Genomic DNA, 21,604 nt, shown 5'->3' on the forward strand with positions numbered 1-21,604 from the left:
TGTTTGTTGCTATGGGGTTAGCATATTAGCCATGTGTTTATACTGTATGCTCCTTCTGTTTCTGTGTCTGTTTTTCCATGTATCTGGGTGTCTTTTCAGCCCAGCCTTGGGTTTATTTTAGTTATGGGTAAAGTAGCTGGTAAATTTAAAACAAATCTATAACATGGTTCAAACTTCATAGCCAAAGGAAAGGACGATAAACGCTTTAATACTTAAAACCAAACTGTTAAACTAACTTAAAACTGCCAAAGCATCTAAATATTGCTGTTTTCTAATGCTAGTCACTTTGGATAAAAATGTTATGCAAGTGTTTGAATAAAGATTTTGAAAGTTAAAATCACTTTTATGCCATAGCCTAGGCAAACAAATTCCCCCCCAGTTTTTGTTGTTTGAATGTTTGATTTTTCTTTTTTATTTATTTATTTTATTTTTATTTAATTGTAGTGATTAGAAAAACTAAGCTGCAACGTGGTTCAGACTTCATACTTGAAGTGCATAAGGAGAAGGAATCTGTAAAATGAATATTTATATATTTTTTATATTTGTAAAATCATGTGGCAGCAGTCCCTCACGGATACCTGCCCAAGAAACAGAAACAAAAACCAAACATAAAGTGTCCCTGGCCTGGTTTTTGATTCACTTTTTCAATGTGTTCAAAACATCACATGCTTGGAACACATGCTGGTCAAAACCATAAAACTGTAACAAAAACATTGATGAAAACTTGCTTTTTAAGTTTTTAAATTGAAAATACAATGAAATGCTATTAAAATAACTAATCTAATATCATTACATATCAAGTGTCTGAATAATATGCGTTCTTTTATCAATTTTTAAGGCTTATATAGCCTGTTTCATTATGCGCTCTCCTAAACAGATCAACAAGAGATCATTAAAATATTAATATTATTCCTTTTCATTTTACAAATGTCTCAATAAAACATCTACGAACTCTGTAAAACTAATCTGAAGTCAGGGTAAAACAAACATGTTCGGTGATTCATCACTCTCTGGTAATCTGAATAAACCTGCATAATTGATGTAGATTTTATATTATTAAACAAATCACCCTTCAACAGAGAACCATTGAATTTTCAAAAACTTTTCAAAACAGTAATGACCTAATGAAGCCATGTTTACTGAAATGATGTGACCTTACCAATTTATACCAATTCATTCAACACAAAAGATTTGTACAAATTTCAAAGCTTCATGAAGCAGTTCTTTAAATGCAGCCATCACCGCTTTGTGTTTACTTCTTAATTTTTATACTTCTTTATTAAACATAATTTTGCTGTGATAATATACACAGAGAACAAGTCACATTTCTGTATTTCTTTGTATGTATGTTGCCTTTTTGAACTCAAGAACCATTGGATCTCTTTACATTACATAAAGAAAATGAATTGTTTACATCTTAACCCTATCCACCGTTTTACTACATGATGATTTGCTTGAACGTAAAAATAATTTAATAAACTGGGTACAATGAGATGACATTACTCTATACAGTTTATGAATCGAATACTAAAAAATTAACTAATTACTTCCAGCAGACCAGAAATAACCACAAAATAGTATTACTGTACTTCAGGGAATACGAAGATAAAATAATCTTTGAGGAACAAACCATAATGAACTCTAGAGCTTTGGCCACAGATATACTTCTGATACTAATGTCACGTTAACATACCAGGAGTAGCTAATTTCCATGACAGATAACAATAAAGTACAAAGGCAAACAAATCACTCACTTTGTTTTCACTATGTTTGGATTATTTGTAGCTCAACATTATATAAAGTGGTTTGTTTCTGTTCTTTTGAATGGAAATAGTCTAGTTTAGCAATCAATTCAACACATAAAGCCTGCTTCAAGTTTGTTTTGGCTGAACACAAGTTGCGATTAATGTCACACAAAGTCTCTAATGCTGTACAAAATGTGAGGTAAATATTTAAAACTGCAAGCTCTTCTGAATTATGTTCAATTCGGGGATCGCAGAATTGCAAAATCCTGGAGAAACTGTCTTTCCATTTGAAGCCTCTTGCCATTTTGTGAGTCTTTCAGATTGACATGTTGCCCAAGGCAGTTTATAGGGGGGGTCGAGCATGTTTAATCCAGCTTTGAAGAGTCTCTGTTATAGGGATTCTGGTTCAAAAGTGCGTGTGTGTGTGTGTGTATTACAGATATCTTTTTTCTTCTTCTTTGTGTAGTCATGAATGAACTATATAAAAATATATGAAAATATTATTAAAGACACAAGCTAAGATGTGAGTGTATTCGAATGAGTTTAAGAAAATTTGAATCTAATTGATATCTTATTTTTATAGTAGCACAAATTGTTCACGTTAATTCTAATTATTTAATGTAATATTGGATCATGAAGCATTCCTAATGTAAACATTTTAAATGTTAAGGTACAGAGGAGGGTACCTTAAAATAAAATATGACTAAAATGTTTAAAATCAACAAAAAGTGCTCAGGGATTGCTTAAATAATGTGTCTGTTCTCTTTGGGTAAGAGATTCAACAGAATAAACTGCAAAAATCAGTCCAAGGGACTCGAAGTGTGGAAAAAATATTTAAAAATGACCAAAATGTTCTGCATCTGAATTTTAAAATGACCTTTTATATTTTAAAAATGTAATTATAAACTGGTTTGTTACATGCAATTTTATACAATTTATTACAAGTACCAAATACAATGACACTGTAAAATAAAATGTTTAATTTACAGTATAATATAATATAATATAATATAATATAATATAATATAATATTCATTCTTTCATTCATTTTCTTTTCGGCTTAGTCCCTTTATTAATCAGGGGTCGCCACAGCAGAATGAACCTTATCAAGCATATGTTTTAGGGAGCAGATGCCTTTCCAGTCGCAACCCATCACTAGAAAACACCTATACACTCTCATTCACACACATACACTAGGGACAATTTAGCCTACTCATTTCACCTATAGGGCATGTCTTTGGATTTGTGGGTGAACCATACCGGATATGGTTCTGATTGTAGGCTTTAAGTGCAAGATATTACAGAATACCTAACAAAAAAATTTTTTGATAATCCTCTGAAATTGTCCTGGGCTTGAGCTGTTTCATGCTGCTTTCCCATCACAATCATGACCTTTGCAAGTTGTGATGTAAACTGAAACTTCAGCAGCCCATATCAGTGCAAATGCCGCAACCTTAACCTTAATACTGCTTCAACACAGACTATCTCCACCTGTCACATTGTGTTAGGGTAAGTGTCATAAACGTACCATGTAGGTTTGACTCAATTGAAACCATGGCTGTAGCGAAGTGTGGTGTTGTTAAAAATTCTGATGTATTTATGGCTAGAAATAAAATATATGTATAGTTTGTTTAATTAATAAAAAAAAATTTCTGTGTTGAAAAAAATCTCTCCGTTAAACAGAAATTGGGGAAAAAAATAAACAGGGGAGCTAATAATTCTGACGGTGAGCCATTATCTGCGTTAACGTGCTGTGTTTCCGTGAGACTTTTATCGCGCGATAAAGAAAATATCTGGCTCTGTTCTACGCAAGCTATGTATTCATGACAGGTGAGCCGTCTGACAAAAAAGTCCCATCTGAATCAAATCAGCAGGATGCCTGACTTTAACTGCAGTTCGACAGTTTCACTCATGAACATTTCATTTATGTCGCCGTAACAAACTGGGGTATTTGGATGCAAATAAGGAGTAAGGACTGGTAAGAGTGTTATAGAATTTAATAACGCACGCCAAATGGAAAAAAAAAAAATCTGCATTTCGCGACTTGTGTGTGCGGTCCTTTACTGACAGCCGCATGTATGATCTTGTCGGAAAATATGGCGAAAAGTCCTACATCACAGTAATAGTTTGATCGCGGTGTTTACTTCAATAAAGCCACTGATATATGCATACTCCACATCTTAATTCCATTTCTGTTTAGTTCAGTAATGACTTTAGTCGGATTAAGGTGATCAAAAATCGCTGTGTTTAGCTTATGTAGGCCAACAGTTCAAAATTCATGTTTAACTGAATAAACAGTTTGTAAACACAAGTACATCTGTAACGACGGGGAGTGACACTGACAACAGAAGGTAGGATCCAAATGCAGGTTTATTCAAAGTCAGGCAAGCGATGGTCAATTCAGGTGCAAACAGATATATGTAGACAATCCAGAATCGTAATCAAACACAGGTGAGGGGTCAGAAGGCAGGCGGCAAACAAGGACAAAAGGATAAACTAGGCTAAGGTCAAAACACGGAGAAACAAGACAAGGAAAACGCGTTGTAGTGTTACTTTTACAGATAACAAGACTCGGCAATGTGAATGAGAGTGTGTGCTGCCTAAATACTCTTTGTAATCAGTCTTGAAGCAGGATCAGCTGTGGGAGTCTAATCAGTGGAGACTTGGAGCAGGTGTGTGTGTGTGTGTGTGGCATGACTGAATATGTAGTCCATTTACTGGCAGATTTGTAGTTTCATGAGTGAGTGTTTACCAGCGACATCTGGTGGTTTGTTCACTGGTAAACATGACAACATCTTATTGAACATCATTTATTTTCATCACCAACTATCAGTGATGTTTCTAACCGTGTCTCAAGCAATTTGTGATACATTTGGAAACAGGAAATGAGCCCCTGGTCTAATGCGCCACCAGGCTTGAGAAACCCGTTCTCAAAGACTTATTATTTGGGTAGCACACATATTCTGAATGCCTTCAGCAGAATTCAAATGAGCCATTTTAATCTAGATTAATTTCTAGATTAATCTAGATTAAAAAATAATCTATGCCCACCTATATATATTTATACATGTATGTGATCTCTTATTGTATATACTAGCTTCTTAAAACACATTAAAGTTTCATTAATCTCTCTATATTTTGTAGGTTACATCGAGGAAGCATGCATCATCCCCTGCCCATCAGACTGTAAACTCAGCGAATGGTCAAACTGGTCCCGGTGCAGTAAATCCTGTGGCAGTGGAGTCAAAGTACGGTCCAAGTGGCTTCGGGAAAAACCTTATAACGGCGGGAGGCCTTGTCCCAAACTAGACCATGTGAATCAGGTATGTGTGGACTCTTTGGTTTTTTAATGAGAATGTGCTTGTCTTGTTTTAATTATTAATTATCATGGAGCTGTAAATTTTTGATCAAAGGAGCACACGGAATTGTATGTTTCTTTAATGTACATCAGTGGGGTTTCCTAATATGTTTATACTGTTTGATCATGGGATATTGTTTGTGCAACCTAGTTTGAGATCATTAATGACTGCTAAGATGAAATTGTGTCACTTAAATGATCTTCTGAGGTTATTAATGTGTTACATGTAATAACGTCTGTTTTTCATACTCCCTCTTTCATCTTCACTCTCTCGCTCTCATCATTGCGGGAATCCGGCAACAGGCTCAGGTAAAACTCTCAAGTTTTAAATGATTAATAGTGGTGCACACCTGATTAAACAGTGATTTTTAGATGATAATTATTAATTTTGGAGCAATTATTAATCCAAGTTAGACTTCAAGGACCAATAGGAATAATCTTACAAGTGACAAGAAACATCACACACTTGATTAGCTTGACATAGAAATGAGGTTGGCAGGTTTCCTAATTAAAAAGGAACAAAACCATTTAATTTATTTTTTCTGCATTGTTTTTATTATGGTAATAGAATTTCTATTTGTTTTCTGAGATGGCATAACAAGTAATTGTAGAGTAAAAAATGATGTTAGGAAATCATATCAATCATATCAATTATGTTTTTTAAATGTTTTAGACAGGCATTTACCAAGGCTACAGTACATTTATTTTACAGAAATATATTACAATAGTAATGCTATATAGTTTATTTACAAGTAAATTAATGTAATGTTCTAATTAATTAGAAATTGAAAGTACAAGTTAATCCATTGAAAGAAAATGTTTGTGGGACCATTTGCTTCCGTGTTTGGAGTGGCGGTCCTTCTCTGTTGACGTTAGTTTGACGGCTTCAGCCACAGCTGTCTTAACCATGCCTCTCTTACCATTAGTTTCCTATAAGGAAATTATGCGCAAAAATATAGCTCTGCCACTGCTATTCAATTTCAGTTGGAAGTACATCAACATAACAAAATAAAAGTCTTCACAACTTGCGATTCACACAGACTTCACATTTCTTTTTAGATATTTGCATACTTTACAATTACCATGAAGTATATTGTCTCTACAGATACAACCAACAACACTAAATAGCTTAAATCTCTTTTTTTATCCAATGCTTCATGAAATTGTCATTCTTTCCATCAGTAATCAAATTAAGCAAATTTTTCCATTGAGTTCATAGAACAGTGGTCACCAAACTTGTTTCTGGAGGGCCGGTGTCCTGCAGATTTTAGCTCCAACCCTCATCAAACACACCAGAACTGGCTAATCAAGGTCTTCCTACGTAGGTATACTTGAAACATCCAGGCAGGTGTGTTAAGGCAAGTTGGAGCTAAACCCTGCAGGGAAACCGGCCCTCCAGGACCGAGATTGGTGACCCCTGTCATAGAATAAAAGAATCAATAACATTGATTGAATTCCACAGTATGTTATTGTAAAGTGTTGCCAGTAAAGCTATACTTCAATTCAAAATTATTTAAGAGTTAAATTATTAAGTATTGTTATTATTTAATTACAATGAAAATCAGAAAAATGTAAGTTATTAGTTACTGTAACTTTATTAATTATTGATAACTTTAACTAATTAACTAGTAACTATTATATTTTATCATTTAAAAGTATTATATATAATCATAGTTAACTTACAGTTATAAGTATATAGTTGATGTCTGTGTGTACATGTTTAGTGAAGTGTATTTGTGTATTAAGTGTATGTGTTGTCCTCAATGGTTGGCATCATCTCTTCACAGGTTTTGGATTTCTCAATACAAAAGTATACAATGATCATTCTTTATGCTTGTCAGGTGTATGAAGTGGTTCCGTGTCTGAGTGACTGCAGTCAGTATGTCTGGGTTGCTGAGCCATGGAGCGTATGGAAAGTCAGCAATGTCGATCTGAAGGAGAACTGTGGAGAAGGTGTACAGACTAGGAAAGTCAGGTAATACTGACTCAAACACTTAGCAAACTTTAGTTGAATCACCTTTTTAGATAGTGCTCATTTTCCTGATAGTCCACCAACAGAATTTTTTTTTTAATGAAGGTGCATGCAGAACACTGTTGATGGACCATCAGACCCTGTTGAAGACTATCTGTGTGACCCAGAGGAGATGCCGCTTGGAGCCAGAGAAAGCAAACTGCCCTGTCCTGAGGACTGCGTTCTGACCGACTGGGGCTCCTGGAGTCGATGCCCGCTGGTGAGAGGAGATGAAATATGTCAAGTATTAGATATAGCACAAAATCACACTTTCTCCTACGACTTCTTGAAAGCAAATTCTTCTGATTTGCAGTTTAATAATGCTCAAAAATATTACGGGAAACATTTATTAAAATAACAAAAGCAGTCAATGCATGTCATGGAGCAATAATTCCAATTATTCTATGATCTGTTGAAATTCTTGATCCTGATTGGCTGAAAGGTGTGAACAGGTAGGTTTACTTCAGTTCAAATTGAATGCATGACCTTCAAACATTAGTCGAAACCATAGTAACTCAATGACGGTTGTCTTATGCCTTATTCACACTATAGCAGCGACTTTGTAGCTGCCTGTCGCTCTTCATTTGCATAAAGTTAAAGACTTCTGAACTTTGACATGCCCACTTGACATGCCCACCTGACCGCCAACGATCTCTGTTGTCCGTGTACACGGAGGTCGCCGGAAGTGACTCACTTTCCGTTGAAATTAACGATCGCTTATCGATTTAGTAGTAGTGTAGTGTGAATGAGGCTTTAGCCTTCATTTCTTTGTGTTATCTCAAGGAAGCCAACTGGGGGTCGACCAGATCAAATTATTTAAAATATTTGATTGAAATATTCTCAAAAATATTTGCAAAGAAGTAGCTAAGAGATGTTACTATAAGACAGCTATAAGACACGCCTGCGTCTCTACCTGCAACTGACTGAGATAGAGGAGATCTAATGTGTCTGATAACTGCCGACAGCATTACTAGTTTTAGCATGGAATAAGTATGAATATCATAAGCATGACCAAATCTCTAATTTTGAAATCAAGGTTAGGTATAACATTTAAAGAGTTGAACATTCCATAATGTGGTAGTTTTTCCTTGCGTTTAAGATATAACACAAGGCAGCTTCAATATATAATTGGCTTTCAAAAGCAAAAACAGGTCCTGTTTTGTAAGAACATGCCGCATGCATGTTGAATGCAAATGGGATTTTATATTAAAGACTGATTAAATCATTTAATGCTGTTGTATTTTTATTAGTGTTTGTGATTCTGTTTATTTGTCATTTAGTTTCCACCAAATTATATTATTTTAACTAATTATTACTGTTAACTATTACCAGTTGCATTTTTAGTTCTAGTTAGCTGAGGTATAAACAATTGAATATTAAGGTTAATTTAATGTGAATGGTTAATTTCAGATTAAAAGTTATTATTATTATTATTATTATCATTAATAATAATTAATTATTATTAATAATATTATTAATATTATTATTATTATTATTATTATTATTATTATTATTATTATTATTATTATTATTATTATTTATATTAATATTGGTTTTATTATTGTTGTTGTTATTAGGTAAATTAATAAACTGTTAGATTAACCGAGGCTACAAAATAATACTTTATGAGAACATGGTGCATGCAAGAGCAAAACAGCTGAAAATAGAATAAACTTCTTTATTTCATTTAACAAATAGGGTATGTGCCAGAGTATGCTAAAGGACTTTTAATTTGTCAGTAACCTGGGTTAAGTGCTTCCTCTGCACTGTATGCCGTTACAAAATCAGCGTGTTTAAGGTCTGTTTTCTTTAAAAATCCGCGATCTCCACTTGCTGAGGTATATGTAATATAAAGTGTGTCTCAGATTGTACAAGAAGCATTAAATTACATATTTCCCCGCCATGACTTTAAATTATGAACATTTATTTTACCCCAGTATATTCAATGGAGCTTCTGCGCTAACCTGCCGATTCTGACGGGCGCGTGCGAGTAAACGGCTTTTTGTCACGTTTTACTCTTGAGCAACTAAATGAATGACACAGTCTATTTAACTGATTGTATTTTAATTACAATACAACATCGATGCTGTAAAAGGAACTGTATAAAATAAAAAAGAGTCACATTAACCGTACACCGAAAGTTTACCAATATGGGAAGAAGCATTAGCTCCTTATATATGTTATGATGTATAATAAGCTAAATTAGGGTGTCCTCAAAGATAACAGCACGTCACCTGCAAGTCTTGTAAGTCAAATGTGTTTGGATTTTTGAGACTGGATCAACTCCTGTTGAAGAGGATCTGAGGAACAGCATGAGCAGCTCAACATTTGGTCAGCTGTCAGTAAACACACAGGCAAAATCAGATGTGCTTTTGTATATTTCCAGTGTGTGTGTGCTTGTTTATGTGATTAACGAGGACAATAAATTATATAAGGATATGGGTATGACCTACACTAGGTGGTTTAAGAGGACATACCTTGTGTCCTCATAATTTAAAACACTTAAAAGTCATACTGATGGGGTCTTATGACATTCAAATTATGCCAGAGCTTTTCTGTGAGGGTTGGGTTTATGGATAGGGATATAGGTTAAAGGCTACACTGGAAAAAATGCTGGGTTCCACACAATCAATTTGTGTTGGGACAACATTAAGAAATTAGGTTAACTTTTAAGTTTTTACAAATGTAAGTGGGTTGAACAAAACAATTAAGTTGTCCCCAAAGGAACTCTAACATTGTGTTGTTTCAGCTCTTTTTAAACAAGTGAACACACAGCAAATATTATTTTTAAGTGGATATCATAAGCATTTTTTACAGTATGAAACACATTATGCCTATGGAGATTCATCATAAACTATATATACAAGTGTGTGTTTGTGTGTGTATGTGTGTGTCTGGGCATTATTGAGGATTCTCTCAGGCGAAGGTTACTCGCTGTGAATCCCAGGCTTTCTGCCACCAAACTGCAAGGGTTGCTAATTGCCATGGACGCTGAGAGTCTCCCTGCGGTGAAAATGCGCAAAGGCTTAAAACATCTTACACATGACATCAGAGACAGATTTATTTCCTTCAGAATGAGCTGCCAGTGGCTGAAATAGCAAGGAGAATGCAAAAGCCAAATAAATCTTATGCGCATATGCTGAATACGTCCTTCTCTCTGATTGTTCTTTGTGTTGTTCATTGAGCATTGTTTGTTCATTTAAAGCTTTGTTTTGTTTTTTGTTTTTTTGAAGCCGTGTAATGTGAATAGTACAAGGCAGAGGAGCGCCAGTCCTATCCGTCAGCCCAGTGAGAGGAAACAGTGTCCTTCCACCACAGAGAAAGAAATATGCACACTCAACTCCAACTGCTTCCATTACTCCTATAATATCACAGGTAACATCACTGCATCTTAACTAAACTGATGTGGCCGTTAGCTTTCAGACTGTTGCATTAAAATCTCTCTTTCATGGGATTCGTCATAGTATTTGTTTGTTTCTTCTCTTTTATTAAAAACTTTTGCCATTGTATTAATTTATATGTGCTAACTAACTAAAGTTAGTAGATTCATAATGAAATTGTTATTTTTAAAAAGACATAAAATATACAAATATAAATAAAGCATTTTACATGATATTTTAATAATAATAATAATAATAATAGTCATAATAATCGTAATAATAATAATAATAATAATACCCTATTTAGTTATTTATAGGTATTTTTCCCAAACTATTATAGCGTATAATAATTATTATTATTTACCTTTTTGCATTTTTTATTAGAACTTTAGTTTTTCTTCTTTTCTTTTTTTTTCAAATTTGCATTTCATTTTATTACATTTCTCATTCATCTTTCATTTTAATTTAGTCTTATTTTACATTTATTATTATTATTATCATTATTATTATTATTATTATTATTATTTTAAATGTTTTAACCTAAATTTTGATGCCCTATTTAGTTATTTATAGTTATTTTTGCACACTATTATAGTATTTAATAATTATTTAATTTTTTTTTTGTATTTTTGTAGAACTTTGTTTGTTGCATTTGTTGCACTTGTTATGTTTTGCATTTTGTATTACATTTATTACATTTCTAATTGTCTTTCATTTGAATTTTCTCTCATTATTATTTTTATTTATTATTTTTATTAGTGTTATTAATAATATTATTAAAAATATTATTATTATTAGTGTTGTTGTTATTGTCATTATTATTATTATTTTACATGTTTTAAATATTTTAATCTACATTTTGATGTGCTTCATGCCCTATTAAGTTATTCATAGTTATTTTTCGCACACTATTATGTATTTAACAATTATTTTATTTACCTTTTGCATTTTTTAAAAGAATTTTAGTTTGTTGCAGTAAACTTCCAAATGTGTATAACAATAATTATAAATATATATATATATATATATATATATATATATATATATATATATATATATATATATATATATATATATATATATATATAATTTTTTTTTCCAGTTTTAGTTTTTGTAATTTAAGCAGCATTTTTTTTTCATTTGCATTACATTTTATTACGTTTCTAATTGTCTTTAATTTTATTTATTATTATTATTATTATTATTATTATTATTATTATTATTATAGATAAAGATCAATTTAAACTAATAAAACATTTTAATTAATTATTTTACATTATTTATACATACATTTATTTAAATAATTTAATTTTATGGTTAATTTTAGTTAACCATAAGTACACATTCCAAGTATGTAACCATAAGCAGCAAGTAGTATGAAAGGTATTCATTTAAAATGGTTGGCCACATTCAGGCTGAAACAATTACTTTAATCTTAATGGTATTTCTGTTCCAGACTGGAGCACGTGTCAACTGAGTGAGCGAGCCGTGTGCGGGGTTGGATTCAAGACGCGAATGCTGGACTGTGTTCGCAGCGACAGCAAATCTGTGGACCTCAAGTTTTGTGAAGAGGTACTTTTTTCAGCTCCCGAAACATGATGCTGCTTCTGTTCACCTGAATTCACCTGACAAAAAATAAATAAACCTCTTATTGTTTGTCTTAATTGTTTCTTAAAGCTCGGTCTGGAGAAGAAATGGCAGATGAACGCGTCTTGTGTGGTCGAGTGTCCTGTGAACTGCCAGCTGTCCGACTGGTCTTCTTGGTCTGAATGCTCTCACACTTGTGGTCTTGCAGGTAGGCACAAACCCCCATTGAAAATTGCCAGAACATGCTAAAAATTCACACTTTCTGGGAAATTAAATTAGCAAGGCCTGGTTAATTCACACTCTCAGCACTCTGACAGTCTGTTTGAGACAATATCAACAGCCCCTGGAGTCTCTTTTTAGGGTGTTGCAGTCCAAAACATTAGTCTGGATGTTAGCTAACGTTATATAGCAGGTTTGTTGGGAATTACACTGAGCGCTCTGTTGTCTCAGAATTACCAAAAGCATTCGCTGAAACCACTGAAATTTATGGTGTGCGAACAATTGTAAGGCGGATAATGATGTCCTTGAGTGTAATTCCATCTGCTCTGACGATTGATTGGGGGGTTCATTATGTTTGTGTGTTTGGGGCTCCAGAGACTTCACTGCACAAGGTCTTTGAGGGCCAATGGACAGCAAACCCTGGCGCTACATGAAACCTGTGCTGGATTAGTTTGTTGTGGCATGTTTAATCTGTCCCCCGACGGGAGGATTCCCATATAGATAGAGAAGAAAGAAAGAGAGCGGTTCTCATGGTTGCAGCACACAGATTTGAAAGCAAATTCCTACTGTTATACTGAAATTAATTTTTGAGATGCAATAAAAAAAATGTTTTTACTTGTTTTAATATTTACTTGAGTTACTTGGAGAATTATTTATGTGCTGTTATAGTATTTATATTTTAACATTTAGTTTTTCATTTAAATTTTACCTTAAATTTTATTCAATACAGTTGAATACAAAATTATTATAATTTGATTATTATATATTTTCCATTTGATGTTTTACACTGTGTTTCCTATTATATTGTTCTTCTGGAGAACGTCTCATTTATGATGGTTTGAAAAAAAAAAAAGTTTATATAAAAGTCTAACTTATATATTACAAGACATTTTGCAAGATACAATGTTATATGATATTATTATAATGTAAAATGTTATAATACTATTACTACCATGGCAAATACAAAAGAAATTAGTTGTTAGAAATTAGATATTAAAGGTATTCTGTTTATTTTATTTTATTTTTCGAAACAATTGTTTTTAGTAATGTGTTTATGGGGTTTTTGTTATATGATATGATTAGATTTTTTGATGATATGATATGATTTTAAAAAACGGTATGTATACATTTATGTACCTTTTCAGTAACAAAACAAAAAAATTATATGTTTTAACGATGGGAATAATTTTCAACAAATATGTACAGTTGAAGTCAGAATTATTAGCCCCCCTGTTTATTTTTTACCCAATTTCTGTTTAACGGAGAGAGGAACACATTTCCAAACATAATAGTTTTAATAACTCATTTCTAATAACTGATTTATTTTATCTTTGCCATGATGACAGTAAATAATATTTTACTAGACATTAAGACACTTCTATACAGCTTAAAGTGACATTTAAAGGCTTAACTAGGTTAATTAGGTTAACTAGGCAGGATAGGGTATTTAGTCAAGTTATTCTATAATGATGTATTGTTCTGTAGACTATCTAAAAATTTATAGCTTAAAGGGGCTAATAATTTTGATCTTAAAATGTTTTTTTTTTAATTGAAAACTGCTTTTGTTCTAGCCAAAATAAAAAATAAGACTTTCGCCAGAAGAAAAAATATTATTAGACATACTGTGTAAATTTTCTTGCTCTGTTAAACATCATTTAGGAAATATAAAAAAAAAAATGAAAAATTTAGAGAGGGGCTAATAATTCTGACTTCAACTGTATGTTTATATTTTAGATTTAGATTTTGTTTACAATTACAAATATCACAGTAATATGACAAAAAAAGCAACATTGGCTCATTGTGAAAACATTCCCCCGTATACATTTCTGGAGAGCGTCAAGTATGTTTCCAGAGCTCCGTATTTTTGCATTTTGTCTTTAAAACAAACTGTACGGGGCGGTGTGATGCCGCCAACCAGCTGACCGCTTACCTCCTTGTGGATGGCTTTTCCACTGTTACGCGAGGACACAGCGGCCTCTAGTAGTCAAATGTATATAGGGGTATGTAACTGTAATGAGCCTGGGTTAAAAAAAAAAGCTCAGGATAAGCTTGCATCAGCTGACAGTCAGCTGTTCATATCATACTATACATCCGCCCTCTCTTCAGCTTTTGGCTGCTTCCCATTTCTACACGCCCTCCACAATCTCCAACTCCTCCTAGCCTATTTCTCATATCTGTCCATAATATTAGCCAAGTATATTATAATTAGCCTTATGTCTTTGGCATTTACATTGACTTATAATCAAACTGCTTATGAATGCTTTTGGATTCTGTTCTGTTACCCTCATAGGGGGCTTGACCTGCTGCTCTCTCACGCTCTGTCCATCCATGCCTGCAAGGATGAGCACATGGAATTTTGCCCAGAACAGAACTATCCGGTTAACACTAACTGCGTGCTTAATATATCTATATATATTTGATGAAAGTGATCCAGACTGAATTTGTAATTCATAAAAAATATGTTTTAGGGAATATTATACATTATTACCCTGAACTACATTTAGTTTCAATGTGGAGTAATTCATTTTAATTCAGAAATCAGCACAGAGCGTAGTATGTGTAGTATGTAGTATGCAGTATGTGTATGCATAGTTTCAGTATTTATGTAGTTATCCATTTATTGATTTAATATTTTTTTGATGAATGCATAGTGTTGGGCTTTTTAAGTTTAATATTTTTTTTTGCCTAATTAGCATTAACAAACATCATTAAATCAGACATGATTTGATTTATTTTTGTCAGTAAGAACAAATTAACATGTCTAATGCAGCACACAATAGTGTAAAGCAATCTGAAACCTAGTTTATAGTGGAGCCATAAGCTAAACAGCTTGCATCGGTTGTCTCTGTGTTCAGTGGTTATGCATTTTTACACTAAACCTGGAGCTTCGACCACCAATAGAGACATGAAGAGATGAAAAGGAAAGGAGAGAGAGAAAGAACTGAGAAAACGAGCGATCCCTACAGCTAGAAACTCTCACAAATGCACACAAGCACTTGTGTGTGTACGGTTTTCCCAGCTGAAGCCAGCATATAAAAAGAGGATGCATGGAGCTGGGAGATGATTTGGTTTGTGGCTTCAGAAAGGCTTGTCCGCAGGGAAGCTCCATCACGCCAGGCTGTGGCCAAGATGAATTGCATCTGGTACAGCTAGCTTGAGGGCAGTGTGTCAGTCGGGACTGAGCTATGATCATGCTTAACATTATGAAGTGCCCAGCTGTACCCTTCAAGGTTGTGTACATCCAGTATTTTCTGAGATAAAACTGACTGCAAAGAAGTTCGTATTGGACACAGTCTTTTCCAAGCACAGCTAGACCGAATTATCTTTTGACAAAAACTTTTATAGAATATTTTTGTGCTGAAGCCTGTATCGTATGCACAAATCACTTGACATACAGTTTAACACACACTAAATGTGCTCAAAACACTTCACTGTAAAAGAAAAGATTGAAGATTAAATTTTTTAAGTCAAAGCTGAATTAAATTACTCGGCTCAGTTGGCGTTTCTGTGTGGAGTTTGCATGTTCTCCCTGCCTTCGCGTGGGTTTCCTCCAAGTGCTCCATTTTCCCCCACAGTCCAAAGACATGTGGTACAGGTGAATTGGGTAGGCTAAATTGTCCGTAGTGTATGAATGTGTGTGTGAATGTGTATGTGGATGTTTCCCAGAGATGGGTTGCAGCTGGAAGGGCATCGGCTGCGTAAAAACTTGCTGGATAAGTTGGCGGTTCATTCCGCTGTGGCGACCCCGAATTAATAAAGGGACTAAGCCGACAAGAAAATGAATGAATAAATGAATGAATTAAATTAACCTACAAATCAATTTAACTTGCATTACTTGCTTAATTGATTTACGACAGCATGTGAGACTCAAAAATAATCTAGAAAGTTAAATTAAAATAAAAAACGTAAATTTGAACATGTAATCTTTTACAGCTTTTTGCAGTTTTCTTTCACCTTTCATCTAGGATGCATTCTAGGCAAGGCAAATTTATTTATATACTGTAGCACATTTCATACACAATGGTAATTCAACATGAACAAGAATAAAAGAAACACAAAAATAAAAATGATGATTAAATTATTAAAAACAGATTATAATGATTAAAGAATGAAAAAGAAAGGAAAGACAAAATAGTGTGATCTATATGGATGTAGCACAGTGCTCATTCAGAGGACACAGCCGAACAGATGTGTTTTCAGTCTTGATTTGAATATACTTAATGTTGGAGCACATCTGATCATTTCTGAAAGCTGATTCCAGCAGTGGGGAGCGTAATAGCTGAAGGCGGATTCACCCTGCTTTGACTGAACTCTTGGAATTTCTAATTTACTTGATCCTAAAGATCTGAGTGATCTATTAGGTTTGTATTCAGTGAGCATATCTGTAATATATTGAGGTCCTAGGCCAGGGATCACCAAACTTGTTCCTGAAGGGGCGGGTGTCCTGCAGATTTTAGCTCCAACCCTAATCAAACACACCTGAACTAGCTAATCAAGGTCTTACTAGGTATACTTGAAACACCCAGGCAGGTGTGTTGAGGCAAGTTGAAGCTAAACCCTGCAGGGACACCGGCCCTCCAGGACCGAGATTGGTGACCCCTGTCCTAGACCTAGGCCATTTAGTGATTTAGACAAGTAGTAATACTTTAACATCTATTCTGTATGTTACTGGGAGCCAGTGTAAAGACCTGAGGTCAGGTGTGATGTGCTCTGATTTTCTGGTTCTGGTCAGAATCCTGGCTGCAGTGTTCTGGATGAGCTGCAACTGTAAATTGATCATAAGGGAAAGTAGAGTGCATTAGTGCATTTTTTCTAGCCAGAACATACAAGTCTGTCTTTATTGACAAAATAAACGAAATACATCTACAGTTACAGTGGAGAGAAAATAATATCTATGTTTGTATACGTTCTGCTATTCGAGACTCGAGTCAACTTGCATCACATTTACAAAGCACTTTTGAGAATAGATTACATAAAAGCAAACAGCTTTATAGGATTAAACAACTTTAGTATTTCTTCTTTTTAGTGTTTGTTTTAATTCACTAACATCTAACCTTAACAAACAATCTGGATAAAAATGTCACGTATGCATGTTACTCAATTGCTGTTAACCAGTGGTATTTTGAAGGCGTTAACCTGCGGAAATGAATGTTTTGATGAATTCCTGAAACAAACTTAATTTGGTTCTGATTTTCTTCAAAATGACGTCACACCCTTTAGTTTTTAGGTTAAGCTTAAGTGAAGGGTAAGGGTTAGTTTAAGTAAGTTTTAGTGTTGGGGTTAGGGTTGTGTTTGAATAATTGTATATCAGGACCTTACATCCACATATATACATTACTGGAGATCGCAAACTATGTAGCCAGAGGTACGTATGACTGCATTTTGTTTTTAAAATGAATGCTACAGGGCGGTATGGCAGCGTTCCTTTTCGTGCTTACCAGCTTACCGCTTACCTCCATATAGACGGCTTTCCAACTGTTACCAGTTTGACCAGTAGCTCACCATGTATGTCGGCGGACTTGAGACGCAGAGAGTAGTTGACGACGGGGTTGAGTCCGGTGAAGAATGGTTCCAGAAAGCAGAAAATAAAAAAACAGAAGCCAAAAAATTTAATAAACAAGTAAATAACAGGGTGAGAATGTGGTAGAATCTGAAAACTTGGTAAAAATCAGACGAGGGCTTTTCTTTTTCCATATTGCTTTTAAAAACTGTCAGTTGGGTTTAGGAAAGTGGGTGGACAGGTCATGCAGGGCTTTTGAAAACACTATAGATTGGATTTAGGGAAGTAGGAGGGTGGGTCAGTTGATCGGTCAGTCAGTCGTTAGTGGCCTCTGGTGGAACAGAGTGGCCTCTACGCAAGAACAGCAGGCACGAATGGCACTAGCGAGAGAAATTTGAGATCTCAAAAAGCGTATTCGCAAAAACAAAAACTACAAAAAAACGCATAGCTCCTGGGACATGTTTGGCACTTTCCAGAAATGTATATAGCAGTACATTTTCAGAAGGAGCCTGGGCTGCTTGTATCCCTTCTGATAACAAAAACAGCATGTACTATTTAGGTTGGTTTTACCACATGGAAGCTGGTAAAAGCTGGTTCTTGCTTTAAAGACAAGCAAAAACCAGCTTAAGCCAGCAGCCATCTAACCAGGATTTGTTTCCAGTGTATGTTTTTTTTTTTTTTTTTTAAGAAAGAAACTACATCAGTACCTCTAGGTGCATACAAGGATCGTCAAGTGATTTTAATAATGCACTTTTTGATGTTGAACTAAGTTTTAGTTATTTATTTAGATATTTATGTTCCCACCTGCCATGCAAAATAATGGCTCTTGTGAGGGTAGGGTGTGGAGTTTGATTGCCGGCGTCCCCTGAGCGCCACTTAAACAGCAGGATCCATTCTGCCTGAGAGAGTCTACACTCCATTTCTCTCCATCTCAGCCCTCGGCCCTTCAGACGCGATTTAAGGAAATCAGGAGGGGGAGAGATGAATATTCAGAGTGGTTTCAAGGCCTGGAATTACTACACAAAAATAGAGACTTTCAGGTCACATTTCGTTTCTTACTTTGCTTTGGAGAGGGATTGAGTTACCTGAGATTAGTGTGTGTAACGTGAGATGATTCACTTACAGTAAAAGCCTTTATTTCATTTGTGGATGTATAATTTGCTTGAGGTTACTTCATAAGATGAACATTATCTTTATCGAGCTTCGGGAAAACTAGGGTGTTTTTTGAATAGCCACAAAATGCCTGAAACACGAAGCATTTAAGGCGGCACGGTGGATCAGTGGTTAGCACTGTTGCCTCATAGAAAAGTTTGAGTTCCAGTTGGCATTTCTGTGTGGAGTCTGCATGTTCTCCCCGTGTTGGTATAGGTTTCCTCCAGGTGCTCTGGTTTCCCCCACAGTCCAAAGACATGCACTATAGGTGAATTGAATTAACTACATTGGCTGTAGTGTATGTGTGTGAATGTGAGAGTGTATGGGTGTTTCTCAGTACTGGGTTGCAGCTGGAAGGGCATCTGCTGTGGCGACCCCTGATGAATAAAGGGACTAACCAAAGGAAAATGTATGAATGAATGACTAATGATTTAATAGTCCCTGTATGCCTTTTTTCTAAAATTCAGTAGAGGTCTAGCGTGTCTCTTGACCAGGGGTCACCAATCTCGTTCATGGAGGTCCTGTGCCCTGCAGGGTTTAACTCCAACTTGCCTCAACACACCTGCCTGGGTGTTTCAAGTATACCTAGTAAGACCTTGATTAGCTTGTTTAGGTGTGTTTAATTTGATATTTTTTAAATGCCCTTTTTAGGTGGAAGCAAAAACACTTTTTTTGAGGTTTTGTTTCTTTAAATCTAAATGAGTTTTAACCCCCGCCTCTGATTGTGGATGAAAGTGAGGGAGGGGGGGGGGGGGGGGTTGTTTGGGTTGCGCGGGCCCTTGATATTGTCTCTGGGGGCCTCCTGAATGTATGGGCCCTTACAATCATCCTAAATCTTTGCGCTTAACAAATAAAATTAATTATGTATAGGCGAATGGATGTCTGTGAGTACAACATGTTTCCCTATCCACGAGATCCACGAGAGTGAAAGTGAAGGTAAAGAATGAGGAGGCTCATCTCTCATTCTCGTGCTGCAGATGGTCTGTTTAACTGTTTTTTTCTCTAGTGAAGCGTTCAGTTTTTCCACTTACAGTGTCCGCCATGTAAACACACTGTGGCATAACGCAGCTGACTCTTAACAGGAATGGGAGATGAGACTCTGATTGGTTTATTATCAAAACACACCTATAACTCGTTAAGAGAATAAGCTCAACCCTGTTAGACCATGAGCCACAGCGCAAAGAGGATTTTTCCATCCTTAAAATGGAAAAAGTGGATTCGGACACGCCCTTAATACTTTTGCGCCCTGCACTTTGGACTTTGCACCTGGATCGTCAAAATAGAGCCCAAAGAGTTTGGAACAAGTAGAGGATGGATAAATACTAAAACCCTTCTAGAATTTTCATTTTGGGGTAAACTATCCCTTTAAGTGATCAGATGTGGAGCATACACATGCACAGAAAGCTGAATACTGCACCATAATTTCATTTTCATGTCAAAAATGTTGGTTATGTCTGTGTACTGTATGTAAACAGTATGTTAAGAAATGATGTGAAGCTGCATATCATGAAGACAAACCACAACCAACTCAACCTGGCTGTGTCTCCTTGGATGTGAATTATTTATATTTAAGATATTGCCAAGTGTATGTTTCTGGAAGGAAACAATAGTCTACTGAACAATCAAGGCATTTGAGGGAGCAACTAAATAGAGTTGAAAGTGTGTAAAGCATAATAGGACCCCTTTAACAATTTGACAGTAAAACATATGTCCTCAATCTGTCTTGTAGGGAAGCTGTGGAGAAGGAGGACTGTGATACAGGCGTCTCAGGGAGATGGACGACCGTGTTCCTCTCAGCTGGAGCAGTGGAAACCCTGTCCTGTCAAACCCTGCTTCAGCTGGAGGTACAGTGTCTGGTCCCCATGCAAATCTGAGGTGAGTTTGCTTAGCTGTCTTAATTAGAAATAAATAAATATATAAATAAGTATTTAACTGAATGAATGAATGAAAAATAAAACTTGCTCATTTGAATTTTGAATTGTATTGCATCAGAAGTATACACGCTACTCATAACATCCCCCATAGCAAAATTTCTCTGGCCCAGATCTGGCCCACACCATCAGCGTTTGCTTGGCCCACATGCCGCAGTGAATTACGGTACATGACTGGACCAATTCTGGCTTCCATAGAAGCGGCAAACTTGGACCTTATGTGGGCCAAGTCTTAGCCAAGTTAATAACCTAAAACTGGGCCTGAACTGGGCCGATATGTTGGTGTGTTACGACTGCAATATTTTTTATAAACCCATGAAGCATTTCGCTGTATAGCTGTGCTTTTTCTTGAAGCGACCTGATTGATAGAATTTTTTCTTTGCTCAAAAATAATATAAATGTATTTTAAAAGTGGGTCAAGCTAGGCCAAACTTATGTGGCCCACATGTACATTTTAACATCTGGGCCAAATACTACATTTGAGATCTGGCTCAAGTATTGAGTGCCGCCAGTAAGACGATGCCACCTCAGCCAAACCTGGGCCATGTTTGGCCCATATGTTGCATGCCAGTCCCAGACGAATTCTTTGCTACCTGGGATGTAAAAGCAAGCATCTAATTGATTATTCAAGCCAACGTATTTAAAATAACTGATCCAGTATTACTTGAAAGCACACTTCGCTTATCTTCATAAGTGTTTAGGTAGATTTAGAAATATTCCC

At 35.2% G+C, this 21,604-nt stretch overlaps 1 protein-coding gene across 6 annotated transcripts in view; it reads left to right on the forward strand.

The window, feature by feature from the left end:
• Positions 1-21,604, forward strand: part of thsd7aa (thrombospondin, type I, domain containing 7Aa) — a 267,241-nt gene that overhangs the window by 214,640 nt on the left and 30,997 nt on the right. For 5 of the 6 annotated variants that reach the window (XR_012394625.1, XR_012394622.1, XR_012394621.1 and 2 more), the window contains 7 exons: positions 4,890-5,072; positions 6,945-7,078; positions 7,181-7,334; positions 10,348-10,489; positions 11,951-12,066; positions 12,172-12,289; positions 20,682-20,827. Coding sequence is in view for 1 of the 6 variants with exons in the window: in NM_001122760.1 (NP_001116232.1) it covers positions 4,890-5,068; positions 6,945-7,078; positions 7,181-7,334; positions 10,348-10,489; positions 11,951-12,066; positions 12,172-12,289; positions 20,682-20,827 (989 nt within the window). In the remaining 5 variants the exon portion in view is untranslated. The remainder of the gene's footprint in view (positions 1-4,889; positions 5,073-6,944; positions 7,079-7,180; positions 7,335-10,347; positions 10,490-11,950; positions 12,067-12,171; positions 12,290-20,681; positions 20,828-21,604) is intronic. The other variant, NM_001122760.1, reaches the window with a different exon arrangement.

The sequence above is a fragment of the Danio rerio genome, chromosome 19 (genome assembly GCF_049306965.1).
Source record: "Danio rerio strain Tuebingen ecotype United States chromosome 19, GRCz12tu, whole genome shotgun sequence".
NCBI lineage: Eukaryota > Metazoa > Chordata > Actinopteri > Cypriniformes > Danionidae > Danio > Danio rerio.